General features: G+C 35.0%; 1 protein-coding gene across 6 annotated transcripts in view; it reads right to left on the bottom strand.

The window, feature by feature from the left end:
• LOC115229261 (myosin light chain kinase, smooth muscle) overlaps positions 1 to 23,502 on the bottom strand; it is a 137,444-nt gene that overhangs the window by 65,750 nt on the left and 48,192 nt on the right. For all 6 annotated transcript variants that reach the window (XM_036515486.1, XM_029799653.2, XM_029799666.2 and 3 more), the window contains exons 4-5: positions 10,552 to 10,747; positions 3,899 to 4,028 (exon numbers count right to left, since the gene is read on the bottom strand). In XM_036515486.1, the coding sequence (XP_036371379.1) occupies positions 3,899 to 4,028; positions 10,552 to 10,747 (326 nt within the window). The remainder of the gene's footprint in view (positions 1 to 3,898; positions 4,029 to 10,551; positions 10,748 to 23,502) is intronic.

Below are 23,502 nucleotides of genomic sequence, written 5' to 3'. Positions count from 1 at the left end.
ACTAATAGCAACAAGATAAAATCACATCTGTGATGTTGCATGGAAACATAGGTGACAGACAAAATAACATTGTGATCTCTTCAGCTTGTTGGTCACATATGTTGTTTAATCTTTCTGTTTTACAACCAAACGTTTCTGTCCACTACAGAATGCATGCATAAAACATCTGCCCCATGTCATTCCCCTTTTATAGCAGCATATGTTCTACTGTCATCTCCTGCTTTATCTATATTGCTTTATAAGTCTTTCTTTCTCTTTCTTCCTCTCATTTTTTCACCATTTCTGCACAGGCATGCACAATCATGTAACAGAATTTATCTGAAGCAGATATGAAAATGTGTTAGCAATTATATATTAAAGACATATCATTACTAAATAAGAGAGATAACCAACCACTTTTGATACAACTTATCCATGTACTTGTTGAAGAGGTTCAAAGTGTTTGTAAAAGTAATGATTGCCAATTATTTTCCTTAATTAGAAATGAAATTAAGAATAGAGGGACAGTTAGAAAGATTAAAAAAAAAAAAGAGTATTTTGAAATGTAAACTATTTAAAAGAGCGTGGAGAGACTAAAGTATGTGAAATAGAGATAGAGCAAATGTGAACGACATTAAACAGAGACAAAACAGAAAATATCAATGTAACATGTTATTTAATTAAAGATAACAGTGAATGTAACACCACAGCTCTTATTTATTTTCATAACATTAATCATATTCTATTAGTTTTGTAAACCATACACAACTGCTTTATATCTATATATATATATATATATATATATATATATATATTTACACTAATTAAATCTAATTTTCTATTAAAAAAACATTTAGAAATAAACATACAAACTAAAATCCAAATCAACATTGTTATTTTAAATTCATAAAACTATTTCTCTAGTTAATTTCTAAATAGAGAACAGGCTTCTTAATTAAAGATTCCATCCTCTCAACACATCATGTTATGTCATGTACCAGCAAATACAACTGAAAATATCATTTTAGACAAAGAATGGCTTGTATCTACTCTTGAATAAGCTAGCTGAAGACCAATGGAATAACAACAACAATCCTTTCCTCTATAGGCACAAGGTTGAGAATCTTGCAGGGAGCAGCAAGTCAATTACACCGATGCCAATGTTCAACTAGTACTTATTTTTATCAATCCCCCAAAAAGATGAAAACCAAAGTTGACCTTAGTGGCATTTGAACTCTCAGAATGTAAAAACAGACTAAGTGCTGTTATATATTTTGCCTGTCATGCTAACGGTTCTACCAGCTCACTGCATTAATAATAATATTCATTTCTATCATAGCAGTGGTTCTCAACCGGGGTCCATATGGCTCTTGAGGGTTCACATAAGAATTTGGGGGGTCCATGCAACAAAATAATAAATTGAAGATCCACAATAGTATGTCATGAGTCCCTGAAAAAGTTTTGCTTTAGATGTTTGTATTGGTATGTATTGCAAGAAGCAGCGAGGTTTCATTCTCCAACATTTTACATAGTTCAACTTACACAAGTTAATGTGAGTAAATCAAAACAGGAATTTTGAAAGAAGTTTCTATAAAACTAGTTTTTAAACATGGAATGACCAATGGGGTTCCACCAGAAAAGAATAGTAATCAAAGGGGTTCAAAGATAAAAATTTGTTGAGAACCCATGTACTATATGCATAAGGCCCGAAATTTAGGGGAAGAGGACTAGTTAATTACATCAACCCATGTTTCACTGATACTTAATTAATCAACCCTGAAAGGATGAAAAGCAAAGTCGACCTCAAAATATAGCAGCAGATGAAATACTGCTAAGCATTTTGCCGGCATGCTAACAACTCTACCAGCTCGACACCTTAGTAATAATAATAATCCTTTCTACTATATGCACAAGGCTTGAAATTTTGTGGGAGGGGACTAGTCAATTACATCAACCTCAGTGTTTCACTGGTACTTAATTTATTGACCTCGAAAGGATGAAAGGTAAAGTCGACCTTGGCAGAATCTGAACTCAGAACATAGCAACTGGCAAAATACCACTAAGCATTTCACCCAGTGTGCTAACAATTCTATCATCTCACCACCTTAATAATAATAATAATAATAATAATAATAATCAGGTTGAGCTTTGTAAACCTAAGAATTAAAAATTATATACTTTAAAGTAGTTGAACTGGAATTTTACTATGACAATCTTTTTCCAACAACTTTCTTTTTTTTTTTCATAAACAGAAACACCTTTTGATGTTCTGTGTATGAAAAATCATAGGAATGTATTAAGTTTTTACACAAATATTTCTTTGAACTCTTAAATGAATGACTTCAAATGAATTACTATTCTTGAGTAGTAAATGAGATGTAAGAGAGAGATGAAAAATTACATCTCAATGGATGAAATTATGAATGTAGGTAGAAACAAAGCTAAAAGGGACAGTTTGTCATATTCGTTGATTAATTCCTTATAGTACCTTTTATAAATAATATCTGCCCTCTAATAACTTCAGTGAAATTAATGAAAGACTAATCTATGTCAATCTTTGGTATTGTGGATGAAAAATTTGCTGTTAAAGAGCACCACTACTATTGCGATGTGTACTGTCAGGGCCATCTCCTCCAAACCATATACCTCTTAAATCTGGGTTCTGTAATTTTTCTCACTCTTCTTTCTGATGCATCTGCTATCCTCTCTCATAAAACACACACACAGATAATTCCAGTCTTTTTAACGTTTCATAAGTCACTGGTATGCAACTTAAATGCTACATTCTAGATATGCACTAGCTCCTTTAACAATGATCTTGAAAATATTTCTAAATGGGAGATATGACAACCTTATCTCTTTCAACAGTACAAGGATATAATATATATGAAGGAAACAGACTGTACACTTTACTCTCTTGAGACATGAGCAATGCACAACTAAAACTTTCCAAAGTTATAATGAATGCTAATTGTCATAATCATTGATGATTTTGCATAGCAACCCACATAATTAACATCACTAATACCATACTACAAAGACTCGTGCTCTTCAGGGACAAGTAATATTGCAGTCCTAATAATTTACTGAACTTTTATAGAACTTAACCCTTTAGCATTTAAACTGGCCCCTTAACCAACCCAAATATTCTGTTTTATATTCAAACCAGCCAAGTCTGGCCTATCACACTTACTCTACAATGTCATTCTATAAATAAACAATCATATCATTGAAATGTTGAAGCTACAAGACAATGCCTAATAATGTGAATAAATAAGCATTCTATTTGACAGAGTAATTTAAATGCTAAATAGTTAATTAAGATCCACAAAGGAGTGTAGCTCATATCTATGGATTGTTGTTCCTTTACACATATAAACATTTGACTGATTTATAATGGTTTATACTGCAATCACTGGCTCACAGATACACTGTTTCTCCTTTTTGCGTCTTCCATCACAATTGGAGAGGTTGTCACCCTTTTGAAATAACTAGCTTAGAGGTACCCTCTTTATCCAAACCCAATTAACTTTCCTTAATATTTTTCTTTCTCACCACACCTGCCAGACCATAAACTAAATTTTTTACTCCATCCTTCCTTTTTAGACATCTGTCTGAAATTCCCTTCGTGCCAACTTTTATCCAGCAAGTAGTGACCTGCAAAAGTTAAAGCTATCAACCCTATCAATACTACAAGTCTAGGATGGCCTGTGAAGGTCATAGGCACTACTATCCTGTTATGAATAAATTATAAAGAAAAAAACTACATTTGAACCAGCTACTATTTTTTTATAAATGATGTTTAAGGTTTAATTTTAAAATGATTACTGAATATTTCAAGATTACTTTTAATATTATATTCCACACTGTTTTAAATAGAGGAAAATATATACAAAAACACAACGAAAGAAATACTTACCAAAAACCTCAAGAACTGCACTTGCTGTATCACATCCCAGATCATTTTCAACAATACATATATAAATTCCAGCATCTGAGAGCTCAACTGAATTAATTTCCAAATAGTTAAAGTCCAACGATCGGTAAAGCTGTGAGTGTTAAAAAAATACACAGTTCAAATTTAAAAAAAAGCACAATTGGCAAAAAAAAAAAGAAAAAACAAATGGATTAGTAATTCATTTAGATTTAGACTTACTTTCTTTTTGGTTAAAGCTTAGCTGGAGTTGAACAGTAAATAGGGTTTGTGTTCCCCCCCACCTTGTGAACAAAAATTAAATAAAAAATATTAGCCAAGAGAAAATTGAACTTGTACCTTCTTTATTGACACCTTTGTATATATATATATATATATATATGACAATGTTATAAATCTTATGAATAATATTCACTTGTTTTTTGTTGGTTTTTTTTTTGTTTTATTTTCTAAGTCTTTGTTCAAAGCATGTGATTTTTATGTGAAAAACTACATATTTCAGCCTTGAGATTTCAAATTAATAAACTAAATTCTTTATCACCAAATATGAGAAAATTAACACTTTAAACGATGGAATATGCTCTACTTAACTCTATGGCCAAAGTAACTACAAAGAGATATTTCATAGAAACAGATGTTTTAAATTTATTCACTTTCTAATTACTAGATCTTATAATTGTATGTAATATATAACATTGAAATTGATCATTAAAAACAGAAAATATGAATATCTGATGCATTAAATTTAAAATATCATATTCCTGAAAGTAAGTAGATACCTGAAAAATCCTTCTTTTAAATTTACTGTCATTCAAGTTATAAAGTTGTCAAAACTTATTTCTATTAATAATACAGAGTTACAACTTTACTTTCAAGCACAAGACACTCTACAATAAACAGACAAGCATGGATCCTTAGAACTTGACTCCATTATGTTACTAACAATAATGGAATCAATGCCAATACCAGAGTTCAAGAATGCACTAATCCTCAGCACTAACAATAATTTCTCATTATTTCTTATTCTGATACTATAATGACTTCTGCTGAGGCGCAATGGCCCAGTGGTTAGGGCAGCGGACTCGCGGTCATAGGATCGCAGTTTCGATTCCCAGACCGGGCGTTGTGAGTGTTTATTGAGCGAAAACACCTAAAGCTCCACGAGGCTCCGGCAGGGGATGGTGGTGATCCCTGCTGTACTCTTTCACCACAACTTTCTCTCACTCTTACTTCCTGTTTCTGTTGTACCTTGTATTTCAAAGGGCCGGCCTTGTCACTCTCTGTGTCACGCTGAATATCCCCGAGAACTACGTTAAGGGTACACGTGTCTGTGGAGTGCTCAGCCACTTACACGTTAATTTCACGAGCAGGCTGTTCCGTTAATTTGGATCAACCGGAACCCTCGTCGTCGTAACCGACGGAGTGCTTTCATCTTCATCTTATGAACTAACTGCATTATTCAGACCCAACTGACCCAACCATCTCTCCTCCCAACATCATCACTGTGTCTTACCTGCCAGACTAAATTCTTTGCTCAGCCCCCTATAATTCACACTAAGGCTTTAGTATCAATTTATTCTCCCAGATGAACATATGCAATGTTAGTCACAAAGTTCTACGAGTTGCTGGTATCTCAGCCGATATATTCCTTAAATGAGTCTAAATTTCTAATTTCAAAGATAACACACTCAGTGTACACATTACGTGAATAGTTTGTAGATTTAACTTAACAAGCCATGCAACTGTGAAATATGAAAATACTGACTTGGAAGCTTAAGAAGACTCAACATGAGGGACCGTATAAGCTATTGGATTACAAATACATGTATCAGGAGTTCAAATCTATCACAGACATCTTGTTTAGTCTCTGCGTAGAGCAGTTTTTTCTATATGACTATTCACCTAACAGTCAGAAACAGGTACCAAAAGTTCTGGTGAAAATTATTGGTAATAGACTAGTTTCTTAGGCATAAAGTCTCACTTACTTAACACCATAAAAACTAGAGATAAATTCCATCCTATGAACAGTTAAGGTTCACATGGCCAACTTAGTGTCAATCCTGAAATGGGTAACAATTTTTGCCCCTACTTAATACACTTTTCAACAGTATACAGATAATTGAATGTTCAATCAATCTATGGGTAACTTGATCAGTTAGCAGTACGATATAATTAAGTTCAACAGATGTTAATTTAGAAATACATAAATGTGTGTGTGTGCATGCTGACTTTCTATATACATATATATATATATCAGTTACCATCTGTCGAACAAAACTATATCCTGCAAGTATGTGAGAGAGAGAAAGAGTGTGTGTGCGTGCAGTCCTCAGCCAACATCTGTTGGAGTAAATTAGATCTTGGGTGTGGGTGTGTAGTGAGAGAGTGAGAGAAAATTAATTCATGGACGAGAGAGTGAGAGAAAATTAATTCATGGACCGAGTAATAAAGCAGTTGAGAAAATGCTGAAGATTTCTGATATCTAGTTTGATTTTGTGCAACACTGTAGAAGTTATATTCCAGTTAAATAATTGTTGTTGTTTAGCTCCAAACCAACTCTGAACAAGTAAATCTATAAAAAGGTGTTCCAGCAATGATCACCCTATCGTTTTTCAGTTGCAGTGTTTCAAGGACTTTATCATTCAAAATATCAAGTTTATGCCGTGCTGGTGGCACGTAAAAAGCACCCACTACACTCTCGGAATGGTTGGCGTTAGGAAGGGCATCCAGCTGTAGAAACTCTGCCAGATCAAGATTGGAGCCTGGTGCAGCCATCTGGCTCGCCAGCCCTCAGTCAAAATCGTCCAACCCATGCCAGCATGGAAGGCGGACGTTAAACAATGATGATGATGATGATCTTTTATCCTTTACTTGTTTCAGTCACTGGACTGCAGCCATACTAAGCTTAGTCAAACAAGCTGACCCCAGTACTTATTTTTTTAAATCTGGTACTAAATCTAATGGTCTCTTTCGCTAAACTGCTGAGTTACAGGGATGTAAACAAACCAATACTGGTTGTTAAGAGTGGTTGGGAACCAAACACAAACACGATATCCTTTCTATTATAGACACAGGGTGTGAAATTTCGAGAGAGGGGGCTAGTCGATTACATCTCCCCCAGTATTCAACTGGTGCTTATTTAATCAACCACAGAAAGATAAAAGGTAAAGTCGACCTCAGTAGAGTTCAAACTCTCAGACAAAATACCATTAAACATTTTGCCTGGTGTACTAACGATTCTGCAAGTTCATTGCCTTGCACACATATATATCAGCTTCCTGACATCCACTTTTCCATACTTGTAGATGAAGTTTATTAAAGCAGATTTTCAATGGCTGGATGCCCTTCCTGTTACTAACTCTTATCTATTTCCAAGTAAGGTGGAAACAAATGACTGCTTGTATGATAATGACACTAATTTACAACTATCATAATGTCAAGACAAGGGGTAATAAACTAGCACACATAAACCAACATCATATATATATAACATCATATATGTATGTATGTATAAAAATGGAACAAAAACGCAATAGATAGCATTAAAACGTTCGGACAGATAGACAACACAAAGGCGGACAAGAGAAACAACAATTAGAAGGACAGGCATAAAAGATGGGTCATTCTTGGCTTTCTTTCTTCAGTAAAGTACCAGAAGTCACAACCTTTTCGGACTTGAGATGGTTCAATCTGGTTGTCCCCAAAAATTCTAAGCTAAGAGCATTAAACCCACGCAGGAGTGGCTGCATTATAAGAAGCTTGCTTACCAACCACATGGCACCTTGGGCAAGTATCTTCTACTATAGCATCAGGCTGACCAAAGCTTTGTGAGTGGATATGGGAGATGGAAACTGAAGAAGCCCATCATATATATATATATATATATATATATATATATATATAAATATATATATATATATAAATATATATATCACACCGTTTCCGATGAAGGGATATAATAAATATCCTAGAAACAGCTGTAAGACCTATTTATAAATGTTCTAAAATCTACTCAGCCTTGGTTTGTTATCTCATTACAGAAAAAATTTTACGTTCCCCGTAACTTAATGGTTCAGCAAAAGAGACCAATAGAATAAGTACTAGGCTTACAAAGAATAAGTCCTGGAGTCGATTTGTTTGACTAAAAGTGGTGCTCCGGCATGACTGCAGTCAAATGACTGAAACAAATAATATATATATATACATATATATAATCATCATTTAACATCTGCTTTCCATGCTGGCATGGGTTGGACAGTTTGACATGGAGCTGGCTGCTGCCAGGGAGCTGTCCAGACTCCAGTTGTCTGTTTTGACATTGTTTCTATGGTTGGATGCCCTTCCTAACACCAACCACTTAGTGTGCTGTGTGCTTTTTATGTGCCATTGGCGGTGCATTTATGTAACACCAGCACAAGTGCTTTTTATGTGACACCAGCACCTGACAGAACAAGCCTGCTGTATGGAAGACAGAAATTTTACTTAGCTTGACTTTCATCAAGTACAACCAATTGCCACTTCTCCACAAGCTTCTTTCAGTTTCTATCAACCAAATTCACTTACAATGCTTCAGTCAGCCTGGGACTATAGTGGAAGATACTTGCCCAAGATACCATGCAGTAGGGGTGAACCTAAAACTATGTGGTTGGAAAGTAGAATTCTAAACTACACATCCAAGCCTGCATGTAATGTACTTGAAAAAGAAAGAAAAAGAAAGAAATTGAGAGTGTAAAGATTCCTTTGCTGATTCATCCAATGACAGAGTTGTTAGCTAAAACCAACAAGTTATATTTTTTATTTGAAGACCTGAATAAAGGTATGTTTACGAGGTTACAGAAAACAGCTGTGTGGACTAGTAATTATTCATATTACATTCACTCGGGAATGTAGGCTTTAGATAGCTGCTTTACAGGAACTTGGATTTCATTTTATAGCTCGAGATCAAAAATAATAAAATTGAAAGTTAGTGTGAACAGAAATATACTTGTTTACTGTTCAGAATTAACCAGGGGAAATGATCATTTTTGTAAGTTGAGAAGAGGAGCTGAACTCTAAGAAGGTGAATAGAGATATCGTTGAGATAGAGATCTCTGGGTTAACAGTGTCAAAAGGATACTTAACATGTGAGAAGCAGCTGGATAGAAATAGTACAACATAGACTTGGTATATGTGAGTGTGTAAAAGGCGTATACCATCTAATTTTATTATTTAATGAGATACTTCACGGTCACACTAATTGCATAGGTGGAGTCAGCATAAGCAAATTAGGCACGAGTTTATATTACTTCACTGACCTGATCAAAATGAGATGTCAAATACGAGAGGTGTATGAAAAGTTTTGTACCATGTTTTGTTTTTTGAGGCTCAAGACTTTTCATACACCCCTCGTAAAAGAGATATATATATATAACCAACTAGCAAAATGCACATTTTAATGCATAAATATAAAGGAAGTATGCATATTCTTATTTTACTGAATTTTTATATTTTAGCATTAGAATTAATAAAAAAAAAAACCAAAGATAAATAATAGCTTTTTACAAAATTAAAGATATATATATTTCTTTATTCATAAAAGCCAATAATCTATCTTGTGTATACGTGGGTGTGTATATAAAATTGAAGTAATGAAATATAAATATATACTTTTAAAAGCAGAATTAGGATATGGTTGAGAAGGAATACCGACAATTTAGCAAATAGACAATTCAGTGCATGAAATATATGCAATTATTATTACATTATATTGGTGTTGATAGTATATCTAATGCACATGCAACCTACAAACACAGCAGTCATAGAATAGATTAACTATACATAAACAAAAAGCATACATATATATGAAACAAACACCAGCAAAAAAAAAAAAAAACATATACACACGCCCATACAAAATAACCTTTACCTAAATTCAATAAGATGTCCTGCACTGAATTGTTTTTGCACTGAATTATCTGGTGCTAAACCGTTGAGAAGTAGAATGGGAGTGATGCTTACTACCTACAGTTATGTACATTAGAAACTAGGAATCTGACTGAGAAGACCCAGCAAATAAAGTGAGTCCACAGCTGTAACCTACACCAGTGTTGCATAACCAGCCCACTCAAAAGTACCTTGGATCATAGGGCAACATGACGTGCTTGAGGAGACCTATTGAGTCAAGTACATCAACATTATCAAAATCAAATCAAATGGAAATTGTAGTTGTGAGCCCCATGCCAGTAGCACGTAAAAAGCACCATCCGAACATGGCTGATGCCAGCGCTGCCTTGACTGGCTTCCGTGGTGGTGGCTTGTAAAAAGCACCATCCGATCGAAAAAAACCTGCCTCAGCAAAATTCAGTCTGACCCATGCAAGCATTGAGAATGAATATTGAAACAATGATGCTGATGATATATATATATGTACATATTATATATATGTGTACATACACAAACACATGTACACATAGACAAACACACTCTATAAGAGAGTTAATTCTTAAGGAAAAAAATTCAAAGAAAACCATAGCTGTAAACTGACTGTAGATTACACTCACATGAAAGATTTGAATCTAAAGAAAGGATTTAAACATCCACTTAAAAGTATAACTCTATGAACAAAAACTGAAATGAATAGTTAAAGAAAATTGTCTTACTTTATATTTTTCACTTTGTTCAATGACTTTGCTATATCTTTCCCAACGTAAGGTGCCTTTTCCTTCAAATGATGCCTTGAACTTGACTGATTTACCAACATCACCAAATTGCTTTCTGGGTTTAATGATAAATTCAGGTCTTTTTTCATCTGTTGCTGGCCTGGGAGTCACTGCTGGAGTTTCCACATCTTCTGTCCTAAAAAAATGTATAAAGCAATAGACACAAGCTTTTTTCACCACAACAAATATTCTATATGGCATGATCAGAGATTAGCAAAGCTTCCTACTGAATGTAAAATAAAAACAATTTCAGTAATCTCTAAAGGAACAAGACTATTTCATTAGGATGGTACTATCCACCTGAAGAGAAAATTTAGAAAAGAGGTGGACAAGGCAACTTATTTTTGCAGCTGCTCTTAATTGAATCTAAATACTGATGGTACTTCAGATAAAGCCAAAGATTAGCTCACATATTTCATTTCTTCATTTAACATCTATTTTTCCATGTAAGTGTGGGTTGGACTGGGACATATCTGGGGAAAGCCTTTATGGCAGGGTGCTCTGCCTGTCACTAACTCTTACACATTTTTTCAATTAAGAGATTGATTTTTTTCCAAAGGGCTTTGAAATTTCAAAACTACTTGTAATGTAAACCAGCTGTATAAACATATTGCCATCTCACTAAAGTGAAGTTGTGGGATATCAACATTCTCATACATATATTTCTTTATTGCCCATAGAGGGATAAACATAGAGGGGACTAACAAGGACAGACAAAGGGATTAAGTTGATTATACTGGCCCCAGTGTGTAACTGGTACTTATTTAATCAACCCCAAAAGGATGGAAGGTAAAGTCGACTGCAACAGAATTTGAACTCAGAACATAACAGCAGCCGAAATACCACTAAGCATTTCACCTAGCATGCTAACGATTCTGCCAGCTTACCGCCCTCATACATTCTCATACATTTGTGCGTGCACACACACATAAATTATAGGCTTCCTACAGTTTCTATTTTCCAAAATTACAAAGTAGAAGGCACTGCCCAAGATACCATGTAGTGGAAAAGAACCCCAAAATACTTGAATGCAACAGGAACTTTTAATACTACAGCTGTACTTGCATCTTTACAAAATTTCATTTTCAGTGTAATGCCATGATAAACGAAATGTAAGTTACATTCAAAATTGGAAAGAAAAACTCAAACATTCGAAGTAATACAGCAAATAGTCTCAGGTTAAAATTTGCAACAAAACAATTGAGTATGAAAGAGACATTGTTTTAAGCAATTGGAGAAGTTTCATCAAGTACAACAGAGACTGACATCAACAGTCTGTAATACTTGCTTGATATTTTATGATCAATAATTTTCCCAATCAACCATAGGGAATGCAAGGAAGAGGAAAATTGCACTTTGATAAAGAACGAATACAGAATTGATGAAATAGTATTGCATATATATATATAAATATATATATATAATTTATGTAAACTGTGCTTGTAAGGTTTACAGTTGAAACTAGAGTTCTTACATGTAAATAATATGAATTAATAGCATTCATTACTCAGGACATTCATGAAAAGAAGTGAACGGTTGCATACAAGAAATTTAAAAACAATTATGAAGTCTATTAGCTGTAAGTTAACCTCAATCAATGAAGTTCACTGCCTGCCTGCATGTACACACACACACACACACTTGTATTTGTACATGCATAATATTTAGTGTAGTGTAGTTGTGTACGTGTATGTGTTCATCCTACATTTTTCATAGAGTAAGAGATGTAATGCAACTTTTGGTTACTAGTTCAATCAGGCTGAACAGCCATGTTAGAGCAGGGAACCACATAGATGATCCTTTATTAACTCAAATGACTTCGTTAAGGACCCTTCAGCAGTTCAAGAAATCATATGGAAGATCTCTTTTGCTTCAGTGACCATATAAAAAAAAACTATTATTTTAAGTAACCACATAATGGATCCCTAAGGTGTTCAAAAGAACATGTTGATGATGCTTCTTTAGTCCAAGTAATCACATAGAAAACCCTTCATTAATCTGCAGAGCCAATAGATTACAAGGGCAAATTAGGCTTCTAGTATGTGATGGATAACATGTTAATTGTGAAATGGTTATTGGATTTGGTTCCTTTTCATAGTTTCATAAAGAATTCTAATATTCTTAATATACAGGCACAGGCATGGAAGTGTGATTAAGAAGCTTGCATCCCAACCATTTGGTCTCGGGTCCAGTCTCATTGCCTACACCTTGGGCAAGTGTCTTCTATTATAGCCCAGGGCTGACTAAACCTTGTGAATAGATTTATAAATGGAAATTTTGAGAACCCTGTTTCGTGTGTGTGTGTGTGTGTGTGTGTGTATACATGCATGCAAGCGCACACTCTTGACATCATTGTATATGAGCATCATTGAAACAAGTGATGTTATACATTTCCAGTCTTCCATGAAAAACATCTGGCTATTAGTGTGCTTCAAAACAGGTCGGTGTTGGCATCAGGAAGGCATCTAACAGTAAAAAATCTGCCTTGGGCTTCATCTGACCCATGTAAGCATGGAAAAATGAATGTTAAATGATCATGAAGATTTTAAACTTTTAGAAGAAAGAACTGCTATTAATTCATCTTATTTACATGTCAGAACTCTGGTTTCAATGTCAAACCTTCGTAACACAGTTTGCATAAATAATATATGCAACATTATTTCATTAATCCAGCATTTTTATACATTATCTTATTGAGATTTTTCCTTAAAACCTCTTTTTTTTCCCCCACTGAGCAACATGTTATTTCACATTCCAGTTTTCTCATTTTCCTCATTTCTTTCTCACCTCTCTCTCTTAACATTTATTGTGTTGAAAACAGTCAATTTAAAGTGGCGGCTTCTCTCTACCAAAACCTCCTGCACTATATATACAACAGAGAGGAAATAACAATATTTAAATAGCTAATATATCTGATAATAACAACTGTATAAACACTATATGTGCTAAACTAATTCAGAACATAGTAAAAAAAAAATAGTGTCAGGTAGGCAAGTTCGCTGTTCTTATGTTAACCTAATTAATTAAGGTTACGAAGTAAGAACAATGAAAACAACAAAAGTTAAGATATAGATGAAGATATATAAAACTGACATGTGCACACATGTAGGAAGTAAATACCTATGCAGGCCTAATTGCTAGCAAAGATAGGTAAAGAATCTGAATAAAGAATCTAAAATACAGTACTCAGATAATAGTTCTATGTAGGTTGCAAGAATCTAGTCAAAGTCAAAGAGCAATTACTTTTATGCTCTCCAATAGCAGAGCAATGAAGACATCCTCAAAACTGAATTACAAGAACATCATAGATACAGGTATAGTTGTGGGGTTAAGCAGGTTGCTTCATAACCACAGTGTAGTTTCTGATTTGCTTCTGCTATATGGCATTGTGGGCAAGTGTCATCTACTACAACCCTGAGTTGATCAATACTTTGAGAGTGTAAAAAAGGTAGCGAAAAACTGTATGAAAGTTCATCTGTATGAGTGTGTTAGTGCAATTCCATTTGTGTTTTGTTGCTTTCACATTGTATAAAATAATGTCACTGATGCATAAGTAGTATCACGCTGTCTCCATTGTAAATATGTATCTACCTGTTGAGCAGTTATAATTCAAAATACAATAGGACTAAGTACATTACTTGGAAATAAGTAAAGTTTGGCAACAAGAAGGGTATCTGACTCAGTAAGTCTCATCTAAACCATGCTAGCATGGGAAAAGCAGGCATTAAAATGATCATCATCATCATTGCTGTTAAGAACTCATTGATTGCATAACAATTATTCTCATGGTACAAGAAAAGAATTTTATGGAAATAATACAAAAGCATAGTCCCTCTTCTAAGTGAAATCAACATTATAATAAACACCAAGACAGACTCAGAAGAATATGCCCATTAACATATATATCTGAGGAATAATGAATCTTATGTAAAAAAGCAATAAAATAAAATACGAAATACTTTTATTAGAAGAGAAAATAAAAGATGCTCGCATATAAATCTGCTTCCATAGCCAGTGCCATGTAAAAGGCATAAAGTACATTCTGTGAAGTGGCAGGTGTTAGGAAAGGCATCCAGCCATAGAAACCAAAGCAAAACAGACATTGAAGCTTGGCACAGTCCTCTAGCTTGTTGGCTCTTATCAAACCATCCAACCTATACTAGTATGGAAAACAGATGCAAATCCAGAGAATGGCAACTTGACTGGCATAAAATCAGTCACAGATACACTACAACCTCTGGCCAATCATGTACTACCACCTCTCTTTGCTTTGTCTATCAGTGCTATTATGGCCTCTGTTCCTCAGAACTGACTGATCAAGAAATCCTTTCCTGTAAGCATCAATTTGCAACTTTCAGAGGAATCTTAAATCTCACTGACACCAGAGAGCTTGCAAAGGAGCCATGGACACTGCTTTTTCCTCCAGACTATTTGGTTAAGAAGTTTGCTTTGCATCATAGTTTCAAGTTCATTCCCATAGGGTTTCAGGCTGAGCCTCACAGCACAGCACATTGGGTGTCTGCTATTATAGCCCAAGGTTAACCAATGCCTTGTAAATGAATTTGGTAGATTAAAACTATGAGGAAGCCTATTGTGTGCATGCATGTGTGTTACACATCGCCACTTGAGAACCAGTGTTGGCTTGTTCATATCACAAGAGAATAAGTACGAGGCTTGAAAAGAGAAATAGTTACTGGGACTGATTTGTTTCACTAAAACCCTTCAAGGCAGTACCACAACATGGCTGCAGTCAAATGACAAACAAGTAAAAGATATGTTTATGTGAACATGGAATAATAAGGCTAAGTATTTAATAAAGAGTAACAAAGCTAATTTCAGAAGAATTTGAACTCAGAACATTGATAGCCATAACTAAACACAATAAGATGCTCTGACGAGCCTACCGGTCCACTTGTCCTGGGAGTAGAGAATAATTAACAAGTGACTGGTTAGTTTGCAGTATTGATTCAAATGCTTGGCTGCCAGCAACTGTACTAATGGTTACTGTGCAACAGATCATCCCATGTTAACTTCATCATGCTCAGACATCTGCAAACAGTTGGATATTTTAGTTAATTACAAGAAATATTTATAACATAAAGCTCAGTGAACAATAAGTTAGAACCTTGCTTTACTTTTGATGTAACAGATTATACACAAATAGATGGTAGGTGAATGTAACCTGTCTAAATTTGTAAAAGTACTGATAGGTGTAGACGTGGCTGTGAGGTTAAGAAGTTTGCTTTACAACTGTGTGGTTTAGGGTTTGATCCCAGTGTGCCACTTCAAGCAACTGTCTTCTACCTTACATTGACAAATATTTTCTGAATAATCTCACATACAGGTAGATTGATAGATACACACACACATAGTGAAATGGTAGATATCTTTTTACTTCCCTTTTTTCTCTTAGTGAATTGTAGTGAAGAATATAAAAAAGAAGGAAAGTTCTTTCATTGTCTCATTCTTTTACTTGTTTCAGTCATTTGACTGCGGCCATGCTGGAGCACCACCTTTTGTTGAACAAATTGACCCACGGATTCTTTGTAGACCTAGTACTTATTCTATTGGTCTCTTTTGCCGAACCGCTAAGTTACGGGGACATAAACACACCAACGTTGGTTGTCAAGTGACAGTGGGGGCACAAACACAGACACACAAACATATACATGTGTGTGTGTATGTATGTATATATATATATATATATATATACAATTGGCTTCTTTCCATTCCTGTTTGCGAAATCCACTTACAAGGCTTTGGTCGGCCTGAGGCTATAGAAGACACTTGCCCAAGGTGTCACGCAGTGGAACTGAACCCAGAACCATGTGGTTGGGAAGCAAGCTTCTTACCACACAGCCACACCTGTGCCTATAAAATGAGCAAAAGTCTTATGTTGAACAAAAATTTTATGTTTTTATGAAATAATATATTTACCTTCTAGACCGGTTTTGCTTGCACTAACCATGACTAAGAAGTTAGTGATAATGTTACAATTTCATACTGTCATAAGAGGTCTTCCACATTAGAAGGAGGAAGTATATTTTGTAAATAAATCATGAGGCCTATATCTTCGTCATCATTTTAACACCCACTTGCATGGGCTCAGTTGCCCTTCCTGTCACCAACACTCACCCTTTTCCAAGTAAAGTAATATTTCCCCATGAACAGACATATTTACTTGCATGATGGCGACACTTATTTACAACTATTGTACAATGTCAAGGCAAAAAACAGTAACTCACATATACGACAGGATTCTTTCAGTTTTCATCTACCATATACACTCACAAAGCTTACCACACAACCATGCCTATGGTCTTATATACACTCACACACATGTTCACATGAGAGAGTATAAATGATTTAAGAGGAAAACCGAGTATAAGGGGCATCAGTTGTGTGCAAGAGAGAGAATTGCACTAGTTTGGTCATGTGATGTGTATGGATGGGGACAGCTGCATAAAGAAGCGCTGAGCTCTAATTCTAGAGGGAACCTGAGGATGGGGTAGACTCAGAAAGACATGGGACAAAGTGGTGAGAAAGGATTTTCAGACACTGGGCCTCGCTGAGGAAATGACAAGAGACCAGGAGGTGTAGAGATTTGCTGTACTTGAGAAGATGTGTCAAGCTGAGTAGAATCACTGTCATCCATGCATACAGGCTTGTCCCTTACAAGTGCCAGTGCCACATAAAATGCACCTGTTGGTGCTGTGCACCCATGCTGATGGCACATAAAAAGCACCCAGCACACTCTGTAAACTGGTTGGCATTAGGAAGAGCATCCAGCCATAGAAACCATGCCATAAGAGACAATTGAAGTCTGGACATTTCCCTGGCAGGTCAGCTCCTGTCAAATCGTCTAACCCATGCCAGTATGGAAAATGGACATTAAACAATAATGATACTGATAAAACAAAACTGCTATAACTAACAAACATGACTTGATGGTATGTACTATGCTTTCATTAATTGCTTTGGTGTCTATGTAGCTGTGAGCAGACAGACACACACTTGGCCCCACTACCCTTGGTTCAATAGAGCATCAAGGATCTGACAGTTGGAAGGAAAGAAGGTTGCAGTAGCAGTCAGTTGGTACTTGCTTCAGTTCAATAGACTAAAACAATGTGAAATAAAGTGTCTTGCTCAAGGACACATGACACATAATCCAAGAATCAAACTCACAATTTCATGATTGTAAGCTGAATGTCCTGACCTCCAGGCCACACCTTCACCCAAATTCTACAAAGCCATCTAATGAAAAATAAATGTGACAGTAAAAGATAACATTCAAATATTAAATATGAATCCATAGAAATAATTTGTTGATACAAAACAAATGACAAACACATGGCTGGATACAATGTGATAAGGATATAAATTATTGCAACTATTAATTAGTGTAAAGAAAATTAAATGAACTAGATAAAAGAAATATATCTACGTAGTTACAGATGGCTGCTTCATAAGAATGCTTTTAAAAGGACATCATCAATTCAACCAACAAAATACATAGTTAATTATTCTCTCAATTATTATTCTTTTTTATTCTCAATTAACAATTTTTATCATTCTTTTTATTCCTAATTATTTTTTAAATTTCCTATAGCAGACAATAATAGATTCCTAGAACTGTTTGCCCTTGCATTTGCAATGATAACTCAACATCGAGAAGCCATTGGAAGAGACAAAATGTTTTTAAAATTCCCGGACCTTCTCAAACTGAATTTTTAATCTATTTATATTAAAAGCATGTGGCTAAGTGGTTGGATTTAATGTCACAATCATAAGCTCATAGGTTCAATTTCTGGATGAAGCAGCCTATTGTGTCTTTGAGCAAATCATATCATTTCACATTGCTCCAAACTAAAAATAGATACCAGCTAACTAATGTGGCAGAGCATGGCTTAGTGGTTAAGGTGTTGAGCTCATGATTGTAAGATAGTGGTTTCAATTCCTGAACTGAGAAAAACACTTCATTTCATGCAAGACCAGTCCACTCAGCTGATAAAAATGAGTAATCCTGCTACAGATTGCCATCCAGAGTAATGTGGACTAACCAGTGGTTCAACTTTCTCTCCTTTGAGCAGTCATATCCTTGGTATTCTGCAGGAGCAAAGATAGAAGAGTTGACAGCGTATCTATATTTACTAGTGACTACATAAGTCATGCTTGCTAATGACTGATAGCTAAGCTTCATATATTAATATTACAGATGCAGCTTTTTGTTCACTGAATACCATCATCTTTTGAAAATACTTCAATCAAAACTCATTGTTTTTCTAATTAATACTCAGATGAAAGGCCAATTATTTATAGAAGAATAAATTGAGATTGTTTATCATCCATGCTTTTTCAGAACATACTCAATGGAATAAGTGAAGTGCTTCTTAATTAAGAATCAAAACAATATCATTGGTGATCTCAACCAAGAAATCCACTCTCTCCATACACATGGAAGGCTGTGCACGACCAAAGCGTTTGCCTTGCATTCATGGATAAACAAAACATGTCTAGATTTGTAATTTTGTTAAAGTAAATAACAAAATACTAGATTTGGATATTAAAACTGTAATCTTAAATTTATATAACAGATTCATATATTCACTTATGGGTGAGCTATGTTTTTGTGTATCTATAGTATGTGTGAATATAAATATTCAGTACACTTCACATGTAAAAGCTCTGACCTACACGCAGTAAAGTTCGTCATTTCTCTCTCAGCAAATCATCTATTAGTTCTATGTGCTCAAAAATGTGTGGAATAAGAGATCCGCTAGTTGAAAAACAATAACAAGAAGGACATCCATAATGTCCCAATAATATAAATTTCTCTAACCCATGCTAACATGGAAAAAGGAAGATATAAACAAATAGAAACTTCTAGTTCTTTATTTGCTGAAAATGTCAAAATGTCAATTCTTACACATAAACTTTTATAATATTCACCAAGATCAGAAATTATTTAGGGAATGTAGAAGTAAAAAAGAACCCAAATATTTTCAATATAATAAAAATCCCTTAATATCTACTGTGTAAGATGAGGAAAAGCAGAAACCATGACACAGAATACAATGAGTGCTTTATAAAATATGAGCTGAGAAATACATGTATAATTGTGGTGGTGGTAATAGGACAGTAGCAGTAGTAGTCATCATTTTAAAATCACTTTCCATGCTAAAATTATTTAATTGTGTCATTCCAGTCCAAGTCACTTGTATTTAGAACTAGCGTCCTCTCAGGCGAAAAAATTTGTTCTGTGCATACAATACATTTTTGGCCTGATTTCTATGGTTGGATGCCCTTTCGAATGTCAACTACTTTACAGAATGTATTGAATGCACTTCATCATAACACCATCACCAGAGAGGTTGTCTTGTTTGCAGCAATACTAAAGAGCTTTCAGGGATCCCATCTGTTCATGGCAGTATCACCAACAGGATAAGTGGAAAAGAGAGTGATGAAAGAGAAACAGTGAAAGAGGGTAATAGAAGAGAAAAAGTATGATGGGAGCTGTTAGTTCAGGACATGAATGAAAGGGTGAATAGATAACAGAACCAGAGTGCAAGAGGGAGAACAGATAAAAGGGTAATGTAAGGGAGAATCTAAGTGAGGGAGAGTGATAAAATGAGGGGAGTATGAGGGAGAAAAAAAAACAGAGTAACAAAGGTGAGAGAGTAATAGAGACAGGGGAAGTAATGAAAAGGCAGACAATGATAAGTAACAACATGTTTACCTTGGAACCAAGTACTATCAATTACTCCTAGGAACCTCCCAAGTATTTGAGAGAATCTATTTCATGTGTACTTTTACTGCTGATTACTTCTGTTACATTCCTTCCCCATTAGCTTGTTTGTGATCCTACTACACCTCTTCTCCATCAATAGTTAACATGGGGTACACTTTATGCCTATGCCTTACTTCATATCAAGCACTGCAATTTCCCTAATGGTAGCATGCTAAAACTTACACCATTGCTAAATTTATCCTGAGGCCTTTTGACTATAGAACTTGTTTCTATGACTGAAATTTCTTCTCTAAATCTACAGATTCAGCATAAAGAACTAGATCAACAGAATACATCTGTTATTATGGAGAACTAATCTTCAGCTCTTTTGTTATATCCTGGTGCACCATAATAAAGAGAAGATAGCAGACAACTGAGCCTTGATGAACTTCTACAAGTGTGTTTAAAGTCCTTACTGAATTCATAGTTAACTCTCACCTTACTGACTGCACATCTGTACAAGGCCTGCATAGCCCTCACAAGCCACAAGGAGGAATGTAGTGAGACTGGTTAAGAGTATTAGGCCTTAACAATATACTGCTCACTTCTAAGTTTCACCAACTACAGTGAATATGCTTCACTGATGAGACGTAACAAGATTGAAACTTGACTGCTGCATTCACCAGTTGGTTATAAAAGACCCATCCTGACTGTGTTACCTATATTATTCTATATTATTCCAAAAATTTAGATTAGCTAACCTTGAACTTTTTAGTTGCTTTTAGATCTGAAGATGCTCAGAGGGATTTTTTTTTCTTCTAATTGCAAGAATAATCTCAGTTCTATATTTAAGAGATGAGGAATTATGTACATTATTTACATTTGACGGATATTTTTCCTCATCCTGTTTGTTATTAACACGTTTTGGCTGATATACCCTCCAGCCTTCATCAGGTGTCTTGGGGAAATTTCAAACCTGGGTTCTCATTCTTAAGGTATTTTTCAATATTATTTTTATGATTATTATTATTCAGGTCACTGCCTGGAATCGAACTCAGAATCTTGATGTTAGTAGCCTGCACTCTTAACCACTACACCATATGCCCATGGGCAATTATGAAGTGAATTTTAGGGAAAAATAGAGACCACCTTTCCCTATGGGATGAAGTTAAAATAATAGACAGAGAACACCACTGGAAAATACAACAACTAAAAGAAGCAGCACATATGCAAGGACACAACAACCTCCTAAGCAGACCGAGTGCAGATATGAGTAGTATATGGGAACCAGTATTAAGGAAGGATAGGACAATATTAGATTTATAAGCCCTAAAATTCACTCCATAACTGCCCACGGGCATATGGCGTAGTGGTTATTGTCCTATCCTAACCCCAAGATTCCGAGTCCGATTCCAGGCAGTTACCTGAATAATAATAACATTAGGAATGAGAAACCAGGTTAGTAGACACCCGATGAAGGCTGAGGGTTTATCAACAAATAAGATGAGGACAAATATCCATCAAATGTAAATAATGTAGTTATTCATTTCTCTAATATTACCTGTGAGGTAATGCTATCTGGAGGTAACTCCCTTCAGATCTACTGAGGAAAACAGTTCACCTTGTTTTTCAGTAAGTTAACTCTGTAGTTAATATGCTCCTATATAAGGTACTCTGTATGTGCTACCTCAGCATCTATACAATATAAATTCTTTTATTCTTTTATTAGTTTCAGTCAATGGACAGCAGTCATACTGGAGTGCTATCATCAGAGGCTCAGCTACATATATTGATCCCTAAACATCACACAATACTTGTTTTAGCAATCTCTATCACTTAAATGATTATGTTCACCTTGGCATAAAGGGACATAAAGACAATAAATACCACAGAGTATTTTAGTGTGATGCACTAATTTTTCTGCAAACCATCAATATAAAAACACACATTTTATGCATATATATCAGCATGTATGTGCATGTGTCTGTATGTGTAGACAGTATTTTCATGCTAATATTTTCTTGTAATGAGGCATACACAATTTCCCATGTGTTAATAGTGCAGATGCCTGCATTAAATACAACATTAAATACCTAATGCAATTAGCATATCGTTTCTCTTGTAGATTTCCACTTGAAATGAACTTTTTTTATGATGCTCAAAGATCTGTTTGACTATTTCATATCAGCCTTATTTGCAAGAACCAAATCTTTGTACATTAATATAATCAATCACAGTGAAAATAAATGCATAGAAAATAAGTTCATTAAGGCGTTGCATATTGTTCCAAGACTAAATGAATGCCTAAATTTTTTTTATTAGAATGGGACCCATAAAAGAAAGAGAAAAAGAGACCACAAGGAACAAATGTTTCTTCTGATGACACACTCAAGTAAACATGGTCTCTATGCAATTAGATACACAATATAAAGAGCTGAATTTAAAACTTTACCCAATCAGAACCATCTAAGAAGTTGTCATTTGAAGTTTATTTTTAAATTCAATTTTTTCTCAAACGGCAACTTCTTAGAGAAAGTTCTGATTGAGTACAGTTTTAAGTTCAGCTCTTTATACTGTGTATCTAATTGCATAGAAGCCATATTTACTTAAGTATGTCATCAGAAAAAAAAAACTGAATGAACTTCTAATCCCAATTGAATAAGGTACACTATAAAATGGCTTGATTGGAGATGCCAACACATACTCTAGATTTTACATAGTGTACACTACAGAATGCATGAAAAAGAAGTATTACATGGCCTATATTGAACACCCTGGGTATGACATTAAACTGCATCTGGTAGTGACATTCCAGTTTAGAAGTTTTGAATTTGTAGGGAGCATGGAGTCACTCCTTAATTACCATTACTTCCAGGTCCATTCTGAGCTGGAATGGTAGTACCTGTCAGGGTACCATCTATGGGTTAAATAGATTTTTGTAAGGATAGATTGAGCCCCTTACCAGCAGTGAAAGCAATCAATCTTAAGAGAAGGGAAACTTTACAATTAATACTCTCTTGCAACATGCCCTGAGTCAGCGCAGAAAAATATGGCTGATGAAACTAAGATGAGGTATGTCCACTAACATTGATTCAGGTCAGAGGAAGCCACCTCCAAACCTCAACAAACACCTGTAGGGAACATCATCAGCAGCTCTGGACAGG

The sequence above is a fragment of the Octopus sinensis genome, linkage group LG2, assembly GCF_006345805.1.
Source record: "Octopus sinensis linkage group LG2, ASM634580v1, whole genome shotgun sequence".
Classification (NCBI taxonomy): Eukaryota; Metazoa; Mollusca; class Cephalopoda; order Octopoda; family Octopodidae; genus Octopus; species Octopus sinensis.
The sequence above is the reverse complement of the archived record's forward strand: the minus strand, read 5'-3'. Positions and strand labels throughout refer to the sequence as shown.